The sequence below is a fragment of the Moschus berezovskii genome, chromosome 11, assembly GCF_049115385.1.
Source record: "Moschus berezovskii isolate FMDL1 chromosome 11, NW_MosBer_1.0, whole genome shotgun sequence".
Lineage (NCBI taxonomy): Eukaryota > Metazoa > Chordata > Mammalia > Artiodactyla > Moschidae > Moschus > Moschus berezovskii.
This window is the reverse complement of record NC_142470.1, coordinates 61,790,473-61,811,765: the sequence shown is the minus strand read 5'-3', so window position 1 is coordinate 61,811,765 and position 21,293 is coordinate 61,790,473. Positions and strand designations below refer to the sequence as shown.

Here is a 21,293-nt window from a genome sequence, read left to right as displayed (position 1 = left end):
GAGTCATGGGGTTCCCTGCACTTCAGGGGTCATTTTCTTTTCCTCCTGTTCAGTTTCCTGTGGCTGCAGTAACAGTTCCACTGACTCTGTAACTTATACCAGCAGATACTCCCAGTTCTGGAAGCTGGATGTCTACACCCACGTTGTTGGCAGGGCTGTCCTCTCTGATGGCTCTGTGGGGATCATTCCAGGCCTTTCTCTCCACTGTACTTTGGCTGGGAGTCCCTGAGCCCCCTGCTCTGTGGGGCTTCACCCTAGTCTCTGCCTCCACTGTCACATGGTGCTCTCCCTGTGTCCCATGCTGGACTTGGGGTCCACCCTACTCCATAGTGACCTCACTTTAACTAATCACACCTGCAGTGACCCTGTTTTCCAAATCACGTCACGTTCTGAGGCTCCCAGGACATATAGTTCGCTGGACAGTATTCAGCCCAGCGCAGCTGCTTTCAGACTTCACCTTTGTCTCTGGTTATCATCATTTTTAGCATGACGTGTCTGCCTGTGACGTGTCTACCCGTGTTTACGTTTTCCTGCTTGGAGCTTGTGGAACTTCTTGAATGTGTGGATTACCATGTTTCATAGTTTTGGGGGGTTTCAGCTATTCTTTCCTTAGTATTTTCCCCTTACCTGCATGTTTGGGTGGTCATCGGCACCTCCTGTTTGTTAGAAGCTCTGCTCACATCCCCTTTCAAGTTCTCTCTGTTCTGCATGTTGCATAAACCCCTTCTGGTTCTGGCTTCACATTTGCATGTTCGTTCTTCTGCTGGATCCAGATTGTTGACTCTCTGGTGCATTTTCCTCCTTGGTTACTGCACTTGATGACAGAATCTCCATCCATTTCTGTCTTACAACTTTCTTCTCTTTAGTCTCTCTCCACTTCTTCAGCTGGCTTCCTCCAGTTCTTTGCGTATACTTGTGGTGGCTACTTTGGCGACCCCTGAATCTGATGTCTGGGTCCCACTGTGTGTCGCCTGGTTGCTGTGCTATGCGTGACTCCCACACAGCTGTTCCTTTGTGCATCTCGGCATTTTTGGTGAAAACTGGCCACTTTAGGTGGGACCTGCGGCAGCTCTGGATCCTGTTCACCCCTCCCCACCAGGCCTGTTGTATCTTGTTTGTTGGTGTGTTTGTGTTTGTTCAGTAGCCTGGCTGGTCTGTGTTGCTGACATGTTTCCCCGGGAGTGTGAGAGTGGTGGCTGCTCCTCAGAGGCTGCAGCCTCGGACGTGGACACAGTCACCCTGGAAGGTGGTCCCAGCATGGTCTTTGTCACTGTTTCTTTCCCTGATGGCCCTGTTGAGCCATTCCCCTTGTGTGGGGTCACAGCAACTGTTAGGCTCCTATAACTGGCCTGTGCTGTGGCCTTTCTTTCATCAGGACCTTATATAATAAATTGTCCCTTGGTCCTACCCAGTTAAATTCTCACCCCTTTGCAGAGGGTGCTTTGAGCCAAGCTGTGGAGGTTTGTCCTCACTCGGGGGCTCCAGGGTCTCTCCCGGGTCTGTCTGCTGAACCAGCTGTCCTTGTGGGGTGCCGGCCCCTCTTGGCTGCTCTCCCCAGTCCCTCTTACACTTGAACTTTTGCCCCTTTATTCCAAGTAAAGTCAGCTCCTTAGGGATAGCTTTGTTCTCCTTTTTTATTGACTCCTTCTGTCCCCAGGGAGCAGTCTCTGAGCCACCTGATGGGAAACCTCTGGAGCTGGAGGAGGGAATGAACCCTGCTTACAGGCAGGGGGTGGGGCAGGAGGAGTAGCCCCTGATCTTCTTGCCTCGCCCCTAGGCCACATGGGGGCTGAGCAGGGGTGACCAGGGCCCCAGAGTCACAGCCTTCCCTGGGGGTTGGGAGGAGCTTCTGCTCTAGGGCGCAGGTGGGAGCTGGGTGGGGAAAGGGCACCACCAGGCTCAGGGGTCAGAGTCCAAGCCAGAGGGGACCAGAAATGAGAAATGCTGGGGGCAGGATTTGCCCGCCCCGGTGAGATGCTGAATTTTGTCAATGGGAGCCCCTGCTTTTGGCCATCCCTGAGAATCTCACCTTCTCACCTGCTCTGAACTGGTGGAGACGGGGGTTGAGGGGGTGGACGGTGAGGTAGTGAGTGGGCTGGGACTCCTGTGTCCATACTGAACTTTAGTGGATTTTCTTGGATAAAAGTTTCTTCATCTGCCATTTACCTTAGGACAAAATCCAAAGACTTCAATATTGGGTTCTGGAGTGAGTTTTCACCAGTTGTGGTTGTCTAGTTTCACCAGGTATGTGGAGCACCTGATTGACGTGTGACCTTGACGTATGAAAGGTTAGGATGCAGGGGAATCTGTTCATAGCCAACATCTCTGTTGAGGGACCATGTGTCCTGGATACCAGAGTTGACACTCATGACTCGGAATTATTTATTTATTTATTTTATTTTGTTATTTTTTTTTATTGGAGGCTAATTACTTTACAATATTATATTGGTTGGTTTTGCCATTCATTGACATGAATCCACCCCGGGTGTACATGTGTTCCCCTTTTTGAACCCCCCTCCCACCTCCCTTCTCCCCATATCCTCCCTCTGGGTCATCCCCATGCACCAGCCCCGAGCATCCTGTATCATGTGTTGAACCTGGACTGGTGATTCATTTCACATATGATAATATACATGTTTCAATGACTCAGAATTAAACTACTTCCCCCACACAGCCTCCCTTTTCTTTTAGAAGTTACAGAAGGTCCCTGCCTGTTCGAGTGGCTCCATAACTCTCACCACAAGCAGACTGAAGCCTTTGTACATTTGTGTTCTGGGTATTTTCTATCGTATCAAAAATGTGCAAGCCTTCAGTCACAGATCGGGAGAGACATCAGTGAAGAGGGCCTCCCAGGTGGTACTAGTGGTGCCAATGCAGGTTAGACATAAGAGACGCTCAATCTAAGACAATAAGCAGGTCCAGTCCCTGGGTCGGGAAGATGCCCTGGAGAAAGGCATGGCGACCCACTCCAGTGTTCTTGCCTGGAGAATCCCATGGAGACAGGAGCCTGGCGGGCTACAGTCCATGGGGTCACAAAGAGTTGGACATAACAGAAGTGACTTAGCCACACACACATCAGTGAAAAGCTGATTTTCCTAATCTTCCTGCTACCAGCCGTCAGAGTGATCAGAAAATCTGAGACTCTGTGCTAATATATGAGCCCTGTGTAGCCTCTCGTGGGTTCCTGTCTCTGCCAGGGGGGATGGTTTTCCTGTCAACGCTGAGCCCTGTGGAATTAATTTCACTTTCCGTACAATTACAGTTAATAGGCTTAGTGTTTTTCACTTTTCACCACCTCATTGATTAAGCCACATTTCAGAGTTATTTGGTGTCCAAGGCCTGAATATTGCTGCTGAAACTTAAAGCCTTCTCAGTAATTGTTGAAGCCTCAGCACAAAGAAGAGATTTGCTCCAACAGACTTTTTTTTCTTTTTGCTGATGAACTGTGAGGCATGAGTTTGGGTGCTGACCTGAGCTGGACCCTGCTGGCTCCCACAGGAGCATGTGGGACTGAGATCACGGGCCACAGAGGCAAGCGGAGCTGTTCAGGGCCTGATCCATTCCACGTGTGAGGCCTGAGGAAGCTTTCCCGAGTGCTCAGCTTCTGCCCATTCTGTTTCCATTTGAAATGCCTGCCTGAGGGGATGAAGCCGAGTAGAAGAAACGTTTTATAACCACCCCGCTATGTTACACGGTGGCTCTAGTGGCGAAGAATCTGCCTGCCAGTTCAGGAGATATAAGAGTGGGTTTAGCCTCTGGGTCAGGAAGATCCCCTGGAGAAGGAAATGGCAACCCACTACAGTATTCTTGCCTGGAGAATCCCATGGACAGAGGAGCATGGCAGGCTACAGTCCATGGGATCACAAAGTGTCAGACAGGACTGAAGCGACCTAGCACGCACACATGTAGCTGTGTTACATAAACCTAAATACTTTAGATAGAAAGGAATTATTCCAGAAAAAATCTTTAACCTATATTAAGAAAGGCTAAGGCACTTCCTTCTCCAGGGGATCTTCCTGATCCAGGGGTTGAACCTACATCTCCTTCTTTGGCAGGCATTTTCTTTACCACTCCTGAAGCCATGAAATTAAAATCGCTTGCTCCTTGGAAGAAAAGCTATGACCAACCTAGACAGCATATTAAAAAGCAGAAACATTACCTACAAAGGTCTGTCTAGTCAAAGCTATGGTTTTTCCAGTAGTCATGTATGTATGTGAGAGCTGGACCATAAAGAAAGCTGAGCACCGAAGAATTGATTGTTTTGACCTGTGGTGTTGGAGAAGACTCTTGAGAATCCCTTGGACAGCAAGAAGGTCAAACCAGTCAATCCTAAAGGAAATCAGTCCTGATTTCATTGGAAGGACTAAAGCTGAAGCTGCAGTACTTTGGCTACCTGATGTGAAGAACTAACTCACTGGAAAAGACCTTGATGCTGGGAAAGACTGAAGGCAGGAGGAGAAGGGGACGACAGAGGATGAGATGGTTGAATGGCATCACTGACTCAATGGACATGAGTTTGAGCAGGTTCTGGGAGTTGGTGATGGACAGGGTTGCTGGCTTGCTACAGTCCATGGGGTTGCAAAGCGTCAGACAAGACTGAGCAACTGTAACTGTATTCTTACCTGGGAAATCCCATGCACAGAGGAGTCCGGTGGGCTACAGTCCATGTGGTTGCAAAGAGTCAGACATGACGTAGCAACTAAACAGTAACAAAGGTGCTTCAAGCAGTTTTTCGTCACCACTGAGACTAGTGAAATGTTGGTGGCTATCCTGTATGTCATGGAACAACAGACTCGTTCCAAATAGGAAAAGGAGTACGTCAAGGCTGCATATCGTCACCCTGCTTATTTAACTTATATGCAAAATACATCATGAGAAATGCTGGGCTGGCAGAAGCACAAGCTGGAATCAAGATTGCTGGGAGAACTCCTATCAATAACCTCATATATGCAAATGACACCACCCTTATGGCAGAAAGTGAAGAGGAACTAAAGAGCCTCTTGATAAAAGTGAAAGAGTAGAATGAAAAAGTTGGCTTAAAGCTCAACATTCAGAAAACTAAGATCATGGCATCTGGTCCCATCACTTCATGGGAAATAGATGGGGAAACAGTGGAAACAGTGTCAGACATTATTTTTTGGGCTCCAAAATCACTGCAGATGCTGATTGCAGCCATGAAATTAAAAGACGCTTACTCCTTGGAAGGAAAGTTATGACCAACTTAGATAACATATTAAAAAGCAGAGACATTACTTTGCCAACAAAGGTCCAGTGGTCATATATGGATGTGAGAGTTGGACTGTGAAGAAAGCTAAGTGCCGAAGAATTGATGTTTTTGAACTGTAGTGTTGGAGAAGACTCTTGAGAGTCCCTTGGACTGCAAGGAGATCCAACCAGTCCATTCTAAAGATCAATCCTGGGTGTTCATTGGAAGGACTGATGCTAAAGCTGAAACTGCAGTACTTTGGCCACCTCATGCGAAGAGTTGACTCATCGGAAAAGACCCTGATGCTGGGAGGGATTGGGGGCAGGAGGAGAAGGGGACGACAGAGGATGAGATGGCTGGATGGCATCACTAACTCAATGGACATAAGTTTGGGTAAACTCCGGGAGTTGGTGATGGACAGGGAGGCCTGGCGTGCTGCGATTCATGGGGTCACAAAGAGTCAGACACGACTGAGCGACTGAACTGAACTGATCCTGTATGACTTAATACACTGCTTTTCTGCAGGCGCCCAGGTCTCACCCAGTTATTTTAGGTGCAGAGATAAAGTTGGCATGCTATGGGACATCTTATTTTAGGAAGTGTTTGCATATCGATATAGAGTTACATTCAGTTCAGTTCAGTCGCTCAGTCGTGTCCGACTCTTTGCGACCCCATGAATCACAGCACGCCAGGCCTCCCTGTCCATCACCAGCTCCCAAAGTTCACTCAAACTAATGTCCATCGAGTTGGTGATGCCATCCAGCCATCTCATCCTCTGTCGTCCCCTTCTCCTCCCACCCCCAATCCCTCCCAGCATCAGAGTCTTTTCCAGTGAGTCAACTCGTCGCATGAGGTGGCCAAAGTATTGGAGTTTCAGCTTTAGCATCAGTCCTTCCAATGAACACCCAGGATTGATCTCCTTTAGAATGGACTGGTTGTAGTCCAAGGGACTCAACAGTCTTCTCCAGCACCACACAGTTCAAAAGCATCAATTCTTCGGCGATCAGCTTTCTTCACAGTCCAGTTCTCACATCCATACATGAAATTTCTTCTAAAAAGATGTAATTTTATTGATGTAGAAACTGTGGGAAAATGTAATTAAACAAAGGTAAAACACAATGAAATCTCACCTGAGTCAAGCACTAGGGGTGAGCCAGATTGGAAGTTAGTTATTTTTCCTGAAAATTATTCTTGCAAATCACTGTGCAGGTGTATAGATGAAAATGTGGGAGATAAATGTGAAGATAAAACACACCCCAGACAAGTGGACAGGTGGCGGACAGACTATGGAATCAGGACAGGCTGATATGTCTTTCTCAGGGATCCAGGGATCCTGGCCCAAAACTCCAGCCCCCAGATGTCGGTTCTCATCCCTGAAGCAAAGGGGAGTAGAATACAAGGTTCCCAACAGAGAACAGATGGAGCTGATAGGAGACTGAGGGGCATCAGGGCTTCTTGGTTGTGCATGTTCTAAACCTTCATATTTGTATTTTCATCTGAGCACATCCTCCGGTGGTGGGCAGGTGGTTCTTCTTGGGCTGATGTGTCGTTCCCCACCCCTGCCACAGTCAGCCTTCTCCCTTTCTCCCCAGGTAACTTTGCTCACACCTGGGATAAACACTGGAAAGACACATCAGGTTTTCTATGAACAGAGGACTTCATGCAGAGTAAATAAATGTTTTACAACCATAGACCTAGAGGTTAAAAAGAGTGCATGTTTTCTCTACTGTTAATTCTTTCAGTTTGGAACAGGAGGGTGACAGGAATGTGAATTTTGAAGGAGGCGAAGGTGGGATGGGTTGCCAGGATGAGTAGAGAATGTAGTTTCCATCACACATCTGTCTTCTGTTATATTATTTTTGCTCCTACCCTCCAAAAACAAAATGCACTTTATCTAGCCCCCTCTGCTCACATGATCTGGATCAAGTCTTTTTATTAGGTAAAATTTTTTTCAGTCATAATTGCCTTTTCACAGTTGCTGGGTGTCTGTTTTAGAAGCATGTTCCTGGTGATCTCCGGCCTCTGGTGGTCATTCAAAGCTGCCCACTTCTGTTCAGCTGGGTCTCTGACAGCGCATAACCAGACAGTGTGACTTACTCACGTAGGGCCTTGGTCTGCACAGTGTCTGCTGCTGCTTATTTTGTTCTTGAGCAGCTTGAAAGATCGCAGCTTTTTATGAGGTTTCTGAGTCCAGTTTAAACATGACATCCTTCTTTTTGGTAGTTCACCAAATAGATGCATGTTCTGGTCACTTTTTACAAAAGCAATTCTGAAAGAATTAGAATCCCATCGGTGATATTCAGTGTCCCACCATATAGAACAGGATCTTTTAGTAATGTCAGGTTCCCCGTCGAAGAGTGCACTTTGAACTCATAGCTGCTACTTTCCATATCACTTATTGGCGACAGTTTGGATTTCCAGGCTGCCTGGACATATACAGGTCCAACTCCCTGCTCTGGAGTCAGAGAACCCGCACCTCCACAGCCTGCCTGCACACACCCTCTCCTGCCCACACACACACTCCCTTGCCCTCACACACCCTCCCCTGCTCGCACACACAACCCCTTGCACTCATACACCCTCCCCTGCCCGCACGCACCCCTCTGCCCGCACACAACCCCCTCCTCGCATACACCCTCCCCTACCCACACACAGCCCCTTCTATCCACACACACACCCCTGCCCACACACACCCCTGCCCACATACACCCCTGCCCACACACACATCCTCCCCTACCCACACACACCCCTATGCTCGCACACATACTCCCCTGCCCACACACATAACCCCTTGCACTCATACACCCTCCCCTGCCCACACACACAACCCTCTCCCCGCATACACCCTCCCCTGCCCGCACACACCCTCCCCTGCCCACACAAACAACCCTCTCCCCACACACACCCTCCCCTGCCCTCACACACCCTCCCCTGCCCGCACACATCCTCCGCCACCCACACAGACACCCCCTTGCCCTCACACACCCTCCCCTGCCCACACACACAGCCCCTTGCCCTCACACACAACCCCCTCCCCGCACACACAACCCCTTGCACTCATACACCCTCCCCTGCCCACACACACCCCTCTGCCTGCACACACAACCCCCTTCCCGCATTCCCGCACACACAACCCCCTCCCCGCACACACAGCCCCTTGCGCTCATACACCCTCCCCTGCCCACACACAACCCCCTCCCCTCACACACAACCCCCTCCCTGCACACACAACCCCCTCCCCGCACACACAATCCCTTGCACTCATACACCCTCCCCTGCCTGCACGCACCCTCCCCTGCCCGCACACACACGCCCCTGCCCGCACACACACCCCTGCCCGCACACACATGCCCCTGCCTGCACATACACCCCTGCCCACACACACACCCTCCCCTGCCCGCACACACCCCTCTGCCCACACACATACACCCGTGCCCGCACACACACCCCCTGCCCACACACAACCTTCCCTGCCCACACACACCCTCCCCTGTTCAGTAGAGGCTACACTGGTGCACATCCCTTGTACAGAATGATCACCGTGCTCTTCCCTGCTGTCCCCACGCAGGTAACTGGGGGTGCAGGCTTTGTGGGTTCCCACCTCACAGACAAACTCATGATGGACGGTCACGAAGTGACCGTGGTGGACAACTTCTTCACCGGCAGGAAGAGGAACGTGGAGCACTGGATCGGCCACGAGAACTTTGAGCTGATCAACCACGACGTGGTGGAGCCACTATACATCGAAGGTGAGCGAGGGCTGCTGGGCTGGTTGGTGTCTGGTGGGTGGGTGAGGTCGACGGATGGGTGGGGCCCCGGATGGGTGGCTGACTCGGTCATGCCGAGTCCCTGTCTGGTTTTGGAAACAGTCTCACCACATCTCAGGCTCTACCCTGGCCTCTGTGAAGGAGACTGAATTGGGGAATGGTCTGGATTCACTGTTAATGGCTGTCGATCTGATATTTACAGCAGGGCAGGAATGTTCTCCTGCTTTGACAAGCATTTTGTGGGACTCTGTTGGTCTGTCTCCCGGGCTGGCATGCTGTGTGGGTTTTAACAGGGTCCCAGTGGTACCACTTGATCTTCATCTCCCCAGCAGAGCTCTGCCAGCTTCTTCTTGGCACACATCTTGTTATTTTCAAAGTGTGACCACTGTGGTTTATTCTGATTTCCTATTTCCAGTGGGAAAGTAGCTGTTGTCTGGACTCTGGACGGGGTGGTCCGTGTGGAGGAGGAGATTATAACTGGGGTGGCTCGGGTCTGGGTGGGCGCAGTGGCCTCAGGGCCCCCTTGTGGTGATGAATTATGAAATGGTCAGACAGGAAGCCTTATTGTCACAGGGGTTGCAACAGAGGCCTCTGCATTGTCGGGGTTAGAGGATTGAGAAAGAAAGTTGTTGCTTTGGAAGGAATTGTAATCACTGAAATAACTTAATCAGATTGTCTATGGCTTTAAAACAATTCTGGATTTTACCCACCACAGCGTTTAAGTTTCTGATGTTGAATCTACCCTGCAGACTGGCTCTGGAAGCAGTAAAGTGAATTATTCCCGCCCCCCCAACCCATTCAGGACATGGAAAGTTTCTGAGAAGCCAGGGCCAGTGGAGGGTGTGTGTGGTTTGTGGGGTGGACGCCAGGCCGTCGGGATGGTGGTCACTGAGCTGTGGCCCGGGATGGCTTCTTGGATGCAGGCAGGTGTCTGTCCCAGGAGAGGGCCCTAGGGACAGGACAGCGGGTGGTGACCAGGCTGTCAGAGCTAATCAGATGCTCCTGAAGGGAGGGGGAGCCCTTCGGAAGATGAGCTGGAAGAGGAAGGAGCTATCTTCATGGGCGGGTGGACTTCAGGTTTCTGGTCTGACCAATTGGGAGCCTGGAGTAGCCCCTCCTGTTCTCACAGCGGGGAGATGAGCAGACTGATGGCCGGCAGCCTTCTCCGCTCCTTCAGGGGACGGAGGGCCCAGGGCACACTGCCCCCTGGGATCCCGAGATGGTGCTGGACATAGAACCCAGACTGGGTGGAAGTGAGTGGGAGCTGCCCAGGGGCCGGGACAGTGTGGATGGGCTGTAAGTCCCAGCCTCAGCTCTGGGGGTCGGGGGCCCTTGTGTTAAGTTTCCCCTCCAGGAGCCCCATGAGGGGGATTCTCAGTGACAGGTTTCCAGCAAGGGGCGAGGGGGCAGGGGGAACGAGCCCTCCTAAAAATCCACCCAGAGCACCCAGTTCTCCCCTGAAGGCTCCTCAGGGGAGACCTCCCCCCACAGCCTAACCAACATGGAGGGATGCCCCCAGCCCAGGCTCACAACGCGGAGACCCCATCCTGGGACCCCCCTCCCCCCAGTGGTGACCCCGAGGACAACAGGTGCACCAGAGGAGTCCCAGGGCACCGGGCCTGGGTAAGGAAGAGTCTCTAGGGAAACCCAGGGACAACCAGGGAGACCACAGCAAGGTCCCGGGGGTCAGCCTCTGACCCCAAGGGCTGCAGGGCAGCGGGCGCAGCTTGTGTCCAGCCTGTTTATCCCCACTGTTCCTGGTGCGTGGTGCACGTCCATGGTACAGACTTGGTCTGAAGAGGCAAAGCCAACATCAGACCTGGAGCAGACAGAGCAGGGACATGGAGTTACCAGAAGGACTGCTTAAATACCTCTGATCCATGTGCAGAGGATGGGTAAAGTGGAGTCTGCAGAGATGGGAGGGTCATGGGGCTGAGAGAGAGAATGTTGTGGTCAAGGGGTTAAGAGTCTGGCTTTCTATGCAGGGGACACAGGTTTGATCCCTGATCTGGGGAGTTCCCACATGCTGCAGAGCAGCCAAGTCCGAGCAGCCACAAAGACCAGAAATAATTAAATAACTAAAAGGCCAGAAAAAATTAAAAATAAGCAAAATTTTAAAAAGTTACATAGAAGAGAATCTTAATTTTTTCTCTCCTTTCAAAAGATGATTTTTTCCTAGTGATAAAAGTAATACACAGATGCTACAGAACATTTGGAAAAGTATAAAAAAGAAAATAGAAAATTAATCCTCTTATCCAAAAACGCTCTCTGTTCTTTTTAACATCTAATAATTTCTTTAAATGTGATCTTTTTAGATTAAATGTATGGTTAATAAGCAATATAAATTATATGGTTCAATTAAAAAACATTTTTTTTTTAAATGCCTTGAAAAGTCTTCCTCTTGCCTCTGTCTGCCTCCTCCCTCCAGGAGACCGCTCTTAACATTCGCTCCTCTGCAGTTTCCGTCTGTGACCCAGTTAACACAAGGCCCCGCGGTAGAGAAAGTAGATTCTTTGTGTTGCTCTGACCTTTCCCCCTCGCTTTTTCTGTCCTGGGGATCTTTCTGTGTCGCTGACGCGGTGCTGCTTCATTCTTGTTTTCTTCTTCGGCACTTAGTCGTGCTCTGTTGTGCACCAGGTCTTTTTACAGAGACTTGTCTCCCCCCACTCTGCGCTGTTCGCATCCCCCACGGCGTGAACATAGCGTGTCTCCCCCCACTCTGCGCTGTTCACATCCCCCACGGTGTGAGCACAGCACAGCTTCGTTACCCCACGCTGCTGGGGAAGGGGCTTGTTGCTGCAACTGGCTGTCCAGGAGGTGGACGTGGCTCGCGAAATGCCCAGAACGGATGTGAGGTCACTGCTGTCGTCACCCTGGGATGTGTCTGGGCTCCTGATGTGTGAAGCGTGTGACTCCCCAGAGCTTCCCTGAGAGCTTGTCCCCACACTTCATGGGCAGTGTGTCTGCAGAGAAGGAATCAGGCAGAGAGGACCCCGTGTCTGGGGAGCTGGGTCCTGGCCCTGACGGTGCCCTGGGAGGACATCCAGGAGCCCAGAGCCGTGGGCAGGTGGCAGTAGTGGCCCTGATGTGCCCTGCTGTGTCCTGGGCACTGCTGTCACCTCTCTGTGGTGGACACTGAGTTCTCTGAACGTGTGTGTCGGGGGTGCTGTTAGCCCTGGGTGCCGAGCCCTTTCTGTTAGTGCCTTGTACCAGGCGGAGGAATCCAAGGGGAGACCTGGGCGGGGGGTGGGGTGGGGGTGGGGTACAACTCCTGACTGCCCCCTGCCACCCTGCCAGGTGATGGTAAGAGGTGGGACTGAAAACGGCATTTGCTGAGAGCTTTGGGTCTGTGTTTCTCTGAGCATTTGAAGAGTGCCCCTCAGATTGGAATGTTTCTGTGGAATTATATTCAATAGTTTAGAAATTTTCCCACTTACAGCGATGGTGCAAGTGTAAGCATTGAACACAGAGGCTGTGGAACTCAGAGACCCTCCATGTAACGTGGAATTCCTCCAGGGAAGCCAGCACGTTGGGTGCCTCCTGTTATTGTGGCGGGGGGGTGGCGGGCATGCCAGCTGGTGGCTGATCCAGGGCTGGGCCAGACCTCAAGCAGGCAGCCTCCCCTTGGCATTAAGTCAGTATTATTTGATACGAAGTCAAGGCACAATCCCACTCTTAATCTTCTGTGCCAAGAGAAATTTGGTCTTTACAGTTTGAAAAGTTCTGTATCTTCTTAAGCCCTGTTATCCATCACGGATGCTGGTGTCGGGGAGCAGTGGTCAGGCCGTGTGTGCCATGTCGCCACGAGTGGCCATGACACAGCAGAGGTTTGACACAGGTCACGCAGGGAACTTGGTTAATTAAACATGGTATAAAGAAAAATACTGCAGGAAGATGTAAATATTCTGTCTGTCTCTGTGGATTTCCCCTTTGGTAGGAGATAGCACTTGATTTTTTTTTTTTTGGTATGGATTCTGAGCAGTAATTTTGAATTACCTCAAGAGCTGTTAGTTTTGAGTGCTTTTTCTGTGTGTCACATGTGCAGAATTCATTCATTTGGTGTTAGACTGCCTGGGTTTTCAGAATTTACAGGAGGGCCAGTGCTCTGTGGCCACCCCACCCTGGGCCCGTCTTCCTCCCAGCATAAAAATAACATGCCCACCGCCTGCCAAGAACACTACTTTGAACCTATTTAAGGAAATTATGTGAGAAAGGAGAACTTGAGAACTCACTGTTTTAATCACTCTTTAACTTGATCTTTTTCAGGCTCATTTCTCAAGGCTCCTGTTTTCCCAGCTGTGGTTCCTGCATGCAGCCTTGCTCACGGGTTGGGGTGGTGGGAGAGTCGCTTGGTGGCTGGCAGCCAGCATGGACGCCACGCCGGTCACCCTCCCCCGGCTCAGGGGTTTGAACATCATGCTTGTTTTGGGTGCAGTGTGCCATGCAGTGAGTGGGCAGGCTCTGAGCATATTTTCCTCGGTGGTGAGAGTTCGCCTTGGTTATTAATGCTTCGTGTTATCTTCCTAGCACCTCTCGTGACTGATTTTTTATGATGGTTCTGAAGTTTCCCCCGCTGTCCTGCCCGTAATTCCTTCCGGGAGACTGTGAGTGACTGGCGAGGGCACTAGGGCCTCACTGTTACAGGCAAGACGTGTCCCCGGAGGAAGGAGACACTGCTTAAAGCAGCGTGAGGGCTGTTGTTACAGGGCGTGCCTTGGCCCTGCCGGGCAGGGCGAGGGGGGCGGTCATTTGCTCATTGGCTCATCTGTCCAGGAACACTGCGTGGCTCTCACCTTGTGGCTTCTGTAAGTAATGCTGCTGTGCACGTGGGAGCGCGCGCGTCTCTTTGAGACTCTGCTTTTTCATGCCCTTGGCTGTAATCCCAGGCGTGAACTGTCTTATCCTGTGTTGCTTCCATTTCTGGTATTCTGAGGGAATGCCCCGCTGCTCCCACGGTGGCTGCAGTGTTTGCATTCCCACCAGCAGTGTTCAAGGGCTCCAGTTTCTCCACACCCTTGAAGACAGCGTTTGTTACTTTTTTGGGGTTTTTTTGCTAATGGACATCCTGATCCCATGTGAGGCAGTACCTCAGTGTGGTCTTGATTTGCGTGTTTCTGATAAGTGACATTGAGCGTTTTTTCATACTTTTTTTTTTTTTTTGCTTGCTATTTTATTTTATTTTTATTTTTATTGGAGGCTAGTTATTTTACAATATTATATTGGTTGGTTTTGCCATACATTGACATGAATCCGCCCCGGGTGTACATGAGTTCCCCCTCCCGAACCCCCCTCCCACCTCCCTCCTCCCCTTATCCTCCCTCTGTGTCATCCCTGCGTATCATCTTTGGATGATATATTCAATATAGTCAGTGTTTGCCATCTTTTAAGTTGGTTAATTTTGTGTTGTTGTTCATTTTAGGAGTTCTTTATATATTCTGAATATTAGCTCATCACATACAATTTGCAAGTATTTTCTCCCGTTCTGTAGGCTGTCTTTACTTTGTTGATGGTGTCCTTTGATCCTGGCAGAATGTTTGACATAGTCTCATTTGTTTATTTTTCCTTTGTTTACTTTTGGTGTCAAATTCAAGAAATCTTTCCTAAATTCAGTGTCATGCAGGTTTTTCCCTGTGTTTTCTTCTGGGAGTTTTATTCCTTTAAGTCTTGTGTTTAGGCTCTTAGTCTGTTTCGAGTTGGTTTTTGTGTGTGGTGTAAGATCAGGGTCCAGTCTCATTCTTTTGCACGTGGATGTGCAGTTTTCGCAACACCCTTTGTCAAAGAGACTATGCTTTCTCCGCTGTGCGGCTCGGCACCCTTGTCAGAGACCGTGTGGTCACGCACAGCGGGTTTATTCGTGAGCTGTCTACTCTGATCCTTCGGTCTCTGTGTCTTTATACCAGTAACACGCCCTTTTGTTACTGTAGCTTTGTATTGTGTTTTGAAATCAGAAAATATGAGTCCTTCAACTTTGCACTTTTTCAAAGTTATCTTGGCTATTTGGACACCCGAGAGTCGGACACTACTGAGCGACTGAACTGAACTGAACTGAACTGAACTGAGTTTCCGTATGAATGTTGTTTTCAATTTTTATTTATTCATTCATTTTTGGGGTCGAGGGCACAGATATTAAAGCGTTACCTCTGTGCCAGGGGAGTCATGTGGGATCCAGAGGTTTTTGCTGTTTGTGGCTCTAAAACCACCTCCAGATCTGGTGTTTATATGCAGGATAAGTAGAAACAGAGCAAAAACTCTCTCATCTCCCACACTTTCCTACCCTTTGTGTCAGATTTGTTTTTATAAACTTAAAATGTTGTTCATTTTGATATTCATGCTTCTCTCCATGTCTGAGAACTTAGTCTGCCTTCCAATCTGAGCACTTCATCCAGATAGATCTTCTCAGGGAGCAGTCCACTCGGCGATCAGATCGATTCTAGGTAGAGGGGAACAGGCCACATGAGGGACCCCAGCACGCTCTTGTTCCAGATGATCAGACTTTGTTTCTGTTTAAAGTTCTTCCAGTCACATATGTAAACTAGTTTCTAAGAAGAATGAAAGGTGGTGAGTAGAATTTCAGTGAAAGATACATGAGCACCATTTTCACAAGGTCCAGTTCTGGGAGGTCCGTGTTTTTCGGTGTTTTCCCTGTAAGTAACAGGTGTATTTTGCCTCCCGCCACTCCTCATAGTGGACCAGATCTACCACCTGGCCTCTCCTGCCTCGCCTCCCAACTACATGTACAACCCCATCAAGACACTGAAGACCAACACCATCGGGACACTGAACATGCTGGGTGAGTCAGTCCCTCGTCCTGCAGGCCGTCAGGGTGCCAGTACCAGGCGTTGGATCCTGACAGTTCTGTTCTTCATCCCCCCTTCCCCATGCATGCTCTCAGGGTGACTGGATTTGCCATCACAACTCATCATGGGGGTCCATCACTGTGGGAATCGGTCTGCATTGCCTCAATGACATCCCCTGCCTTCCAAGTGGCCGCCTGCCCCTCCTGCACTTCCCCTACTTATGGCATGTGTCCCTTGGGGCTGGAAGGGGCACTGTAGGTTCTGATGTGAGGTGGGGCATGGCCTGGGCCCACCAGGTTGGGGATGGGAGAGCCTCCTCGTGGGGTTGAGGAAACTGAGCACCAGACTGACTGCAGGCCTCACCCTGGACGTGGAAGGTGAGCATGAGCACCACCCCGGGCGGCCATGTTTGAGCCTGCAGACAAATCCAGAACGTGGACCACATGCACACGGGTGGTTGAGGTCAGAGGCGCTTCTGTTCCCGTGGGCTTAAAAACCAAGGGTTTTGATTAGGTATGAAGTGAAGAGAGGAACCACTTCTTTAAATGTCAGGTGAAAAGTGGGTTTAATTGTGGACTATCTAAACAGATTCTATAACTGGGTTTGGGAAGCAGCCCTGCATTTCAATTTGAGAAAGGGGCAGCGGGGAGGGGAGCGCGGTCTCTTAGATAAAATCTTCAAGGCAGCAGGCTGTGCAGGAAGTGAAGGACGCTTTCTCTAACTCAGAGAGGGCACTGGTGTCCTGACTGTCAGGAGCATGTGGTGGAGACGCCCCTGTTCTTAGCACTGCACGCACCTGCCCCCAACTCTCTCCAGCCCCCCAGCATGCCTCCATGTTGACCTGGAGGCAGTGCAGAAACAGCTACCATGCTCGTGATGTTTAGAAAGATGACCTTCCTCCCACCTGTTACAGGATGCTCCCTCCTGTCCACTGACAGGGGGTAGGTCAGATGAGGTTACACTCAGGGACTTGGCGACCATGGGGATGGAGAGGTTCCCACAGCTGATGCCCTGAAATACCCTTAGAGCAGGGGCCCTAGGTTCCGGTCCATGACCTGTTAGGAACTGGGCCGCACAGTAGGAGGTTAGCAGCAAGTGAAGCTTCATCTCTATTGACAGTCGCTCCCCATCACTCACATTTCTGCCTGAGCTCTGCCTGCTATCAGGTCAGGGACAGCATTAGAGTCTCGTAGAGCACAAACCCCACTGTGAACTGTGCATGCAAGGAACCTAGGTTGAAAGCCCCTTAAAAGACTCTACTGCCTGTTGATCTCAGTTGGAGCTGAGGCGATGATGCTCGTGCTGGGGAGCGGCTGCAGTTACAGAGTATCACTGGCAGAGAGGTCTGACTGCAGAGACCAGAATAAATCAGTTGCAGACTCATGTCAGAACCCTGCCAGTGAGTGGCAAGTGACAGTTAAGCTGCATCTGGCGAAGTGTGTAATTGTTTCACTGTATATCACAGTGTAATAATAATAGAAATAAAGTGCACAGTAATGTGCTCGAATTGTCCCCAAACCATCCCCTCACCCCCGCAGCGTCTTCGGAATAATTGTCTTCCATTAAACCGTCTCCTGGTGCCAAAAAGGTTGGGGACTGCTGTCTTCGAGCTTGACCTGAGCATGGCTGGTGACAATACTCTAGTCCCTTCTTGCTGGGAGGGGTGAATGCGAGAAGGGGTCAGAGCTGGACACAGACATGGCCAGTTGCTTTGGAGAAGATACTGCGGAAGCTGGACCTCAAAGGAAAGAAGGAGTGGGGCTGAGGTGCCTGAACAGGAGACAGTCTTGGGCATAGTTGGAGGTGTCCGGGGCACGTGGGGAGCAGAGGCTAGAAGCTGACCATCAAGGGAGAGACTGGCAGCCAGGGTTCAAAGGACCTTGCCCTCTGCCTACGGGGGTGGGGGTAGTTACCTGATGGAGTGCTGGTGGCTACGTTCAGGTGAAGGAATCTTTATAAAATTCCCCAAGTCATACCTTATAATAAAGCCCACAAACTGTGCGTTTGGCCCTGTTTACAGTTACACATGTCCAGCTAACTGCCGTGTTTCTGGGAGTTCATTTGTGCTTTTCTTACAGTTTGAATTTAGATTCCAAAGTAGATGCAGTAAGAGTGGATAACTTACAATGCGTGGATGACCAGATACCGTTTATACTGAAACATTCCTTAAATTGGCTGTACGCTTGTGTTTTCCTTGTTCCTTGAAGCTGACAGTGTCCTGTCATGTTTCCTCAGGGCTGGCAAAGCGAGTTGGGGCCCGTCTACTCCTGGCCTCCACCTCAGAGGTGTACGGAGGTGAGTGGGTATCACTCCAGCCCCCTGGACAGCTGACTCCTGTCACAGCAGTTGGGGGAGAAGGGACCAGTGAGTCTAGACTTGTTTCCAAAAGGCCCGCCCGGCTGTTCCTCTCCAGCGGGCAGCAGCCAAGGGGTTCCCTTCTCTGGGTGGGATGAGCGTTTTTCTTCTGCTGAAGGACCTCCCCCCACCAGAACTGGGTTATGTCACCTTGCCAATGAGCAGCGGCCACTTAAAAATCCACAGGAGTGTCTGCTCCAGAGGCACCTCAGGAGTCAGATCACGGAGGCTTCACTGATTTAGCCAGAGGGTTTGCTCCTTAGTAATAGCAGCTCCCCCAGCCCCTCCACTGTCCAAACCCTGAAAGCTCAGGGGTCAGGAGACAGATGGTGGGGAGACATATGTGTGCTGGTTGCCTCCGCTGTTTAGGGTAGATTCTGAGAGAGCCTTAAGTAGGTGGAGCTGGAAAACCCTGGTGCCTGCTTTGCCCTCCCCAACCCAGACCTTGAGGATGTGCGCATTCAGAGGGGGCTGGGGGGCCTGTCCACTCGGGCTCTTGCCCAGCCTGCCCGCAGGCGCAGGGTTCTGGAGAACCACTCAGTGGATGCCGCAGAAGCCAGATGCTAATGCAGTGTGATTTTCTCCAGACGTTGCTGTCATGGCCGGGGAGTGAGAGGGCAATGTGAGAAGAGATTTTTTTAATTTAATTAAAAAATTAAATAAGGGAACCAAGTGAAAAAAATCATAGAAGCTGTAGTTCTAATGACGCAGCTCTGCTCCTTGCCTCCACTGGCAAGGCAGAGCACCCCCACAACTCTGAAGTCCAGGCAGTGCTCTCCTTCCACCTGCTCCAGGAAGGGGCATTGAGAGGTGGGGACCTTGTGTCCCTGTGCTTCCCGCCTCTGGACTCTGCAGAGCTTGGCAGGTCCCCACGTGGTACCAGGAGGCCCTTTGTAATGTGTCCCGGAAGCAGCGAGGCCGTGTCCTTGTTGCTGTCTTAGTGCCCTGATAGTCCCTATCCTGCCCCGGGCCTTTTCCATGACCCCCTACTACCCTCACTTAGCATCTCACCTCTGGCGTCAGCTTGTCAGTGATTTAGGGTGACTCTCGGGGGTCCCCGGGTCTGCTCCAACAGTGGTGCCTGCAGGCAACCCCATCTGGTCTGCCGGCCCCCCGTACTGAAGGGTGAACGGGTTTGAGATGATGTCCCCTGCACCCTCACTGTTATAGTAGCAAAGTGGCTTTGTGAGGGGGTGAAGCTGAGTCATGAATCTCTGGCATTTCTACCCCACCGGTGCCAGCTGAGGAGCAGGTGTCTGTGCCCACCCTTTTCTGTTGGTCCTCTGTGGCATTCAGGGCCTCTCTGTGGGTGTCCAGCCTGCCCCGCCCTTAGCAGAAATCCTGAATCCCCTCTGATAGGTGTCTTTCCAGGTGAGATGCTTATCCTGGTCTTTCCCAAACTCCCTTTTGCATCATCATTATCCATTGTCTGTAAAACATGTGAACTTGAACAAAGGGAGGTTCTGAAAGCGCTTCCTCTTCCACCACTACCCCCCGCCCTCCCGCAGACCCTGAAGTCCACCCACAAACCGAGGATTACTGGGGCCACGTGAATCCCATAGGACCCCGAGCCTGCTATGACGAAGGGAAGCGAGTCGCCGAGACCATGTGCTATGCCTACATGAAGCAGGTATCGGGGGCTGGTGGTACAGACAGGTCACTGTGCTGGATCGAGTACAGTTGACCATGGTTGACCCTGTCCAGGGACGGGTTCCCCGGTTCTCCACTGTCATAAATTAATGGTGCTGTCGGCAGCCTTTCCCATGTCTCTTTTTTAAAAAATGATTTCTGGGGATGAAGCCTTGGGTTTTGAAGATCCCAGCGTGGCAGGATCAGCTTTATGACTAACCGCCCACCAGCAGTTAATAATAAGTGCTTCAGTTTTCCCAAGGCCTCCGGGTCGATGGACACTTTTTTTAAAACTTTTTATTTCTCTTTCTGTTTTCTAGTGGGTATACTTCATTTTTGCTTTTACATGGGTGTCTTCAGGGATTGTTACCCACCCTCTGAGTCCCTGCCTCCTTAGTCACCCTGTGCTGCAGCCTGCCCATGGATCTTTCCATGTTAAGGATTTGCTCACTTTCAGCTGAGGGGTGGGGGTCTGGGTTCCCGCTGTCTGCCCTGGGCCGTGAGCTGTTGCTCACAGGCCCAGTCCCGCCCACCTGAAGGCTGTGCAGATAACAATGAGATGCCCAGGACATCTGTTGTGCTTGATCAGTTCTGGGGTCCTCACTGACATACTCTTTACTGGAGGGACATGTAGGTAGGTGACTGTGGCCAGGTGTTTTCAGGGCAGGACTCTGTGACAGAGAGGCCTCTCTCTCTTAGACTGAGAGATGAGAGCTCTGAGGACTGAGAGACTAGTAGGCATCCATCCTGGGAGCAGCCTTGGATTGAGGGTTCATCATCCTGGCCCAGTCGGACCTCAGTTGCCCATGGGCTTTGTGCACGGTCGGGTGGGTGCTTCCTGGGTACCCAGTGCCAAGAACTCAGGGCTGGGCTGGGAGGCCCTGAACACTTTGTTTCTTTTTTTGGGAGGAGGGGTGCAGTTACCAGAGACTTTTCTCCCTTATATTTTTAACGTTTACAAGTGTTGAAGACCCACAGAACAACCTTGTGCTGATGTAGGTATTTACATTTTTCTGCATATTTCATATTTCTTGGCAGAACTAATCACTTTCAAAGTTTTTCTGGGGGCAAATGACTTGTATTATTGAATTGACTTGTATTAGTCATTTATTTTAATCAGTTTTAGAAAAGACATACCTATATCATCTTTTTTTTAAATTGGAGTATAATTGCTTTACGATCTTGTGTTAGTTTCTGCTGTACAGTAACGTGAATCAGCCATATGTATACATATATCCCCTCCCTCTTGAGCCTCTCTCTCACCTCACCACCCCATCCCACCCCTCTAGGTCATCACAGAGCACTAAGCTGAGCTCCCCGTGCTGTACAGCAGCTTCCCACTGGCCATCTGTTTACACATGGCAGTGTAGTTAGGTCACTGCTACCTGTGTCATCTTTGAGCCCAGAATATTTTGACAGCCAAAGTTAAAATGGTCTCCCAGGAACAGCCTCTGTGTATGTTGGTGTCTAAGAACACTAACTCGAGCCGCGTGAGGGGACATAATTACACTTTATTGTGTGACAAGTTTATAGACTGTA

The 21,293-nt window shown here is 50.5% G+C and overlaps 1 protein-coding gene across 3 annotated transcripts in view; it reads left to right on the top strand.

Moving 5' to 3' along the window:
• Positions 1 to 21,293, top strand: part of UXS1 (UDP-glucuronate decarboxylase 1) — a 59,130-nt gene that overhangs the window by 26,153 nt on the left and 11,684 nt on the right. For all 3 annotated transcript variants that reach the window (XM_055399851.2, XM_055399852.2, XM_088841385.1), the window contains 4 exons: positions 8,775 to 8,955; positions 15,659 to 15,763; positions 18,006 to 18,065; positions 19,634 to 19,755. In XM_055399851.2, the coding sequence (XP_055255826.1) occupies positions 8,775 to 8,955; positions 15,659 to 15,763; positions 18,006 to 18,065; positions 19,634 to 19,755 (468 nt within the window). The remainder of the gene's footprint in view (positions 1 to 8,774; positions 8,956 to 15,658; positions 15,764 to 18,005; positions 18,066 to 19,633; positions 19,756 to 21,293) is intronic.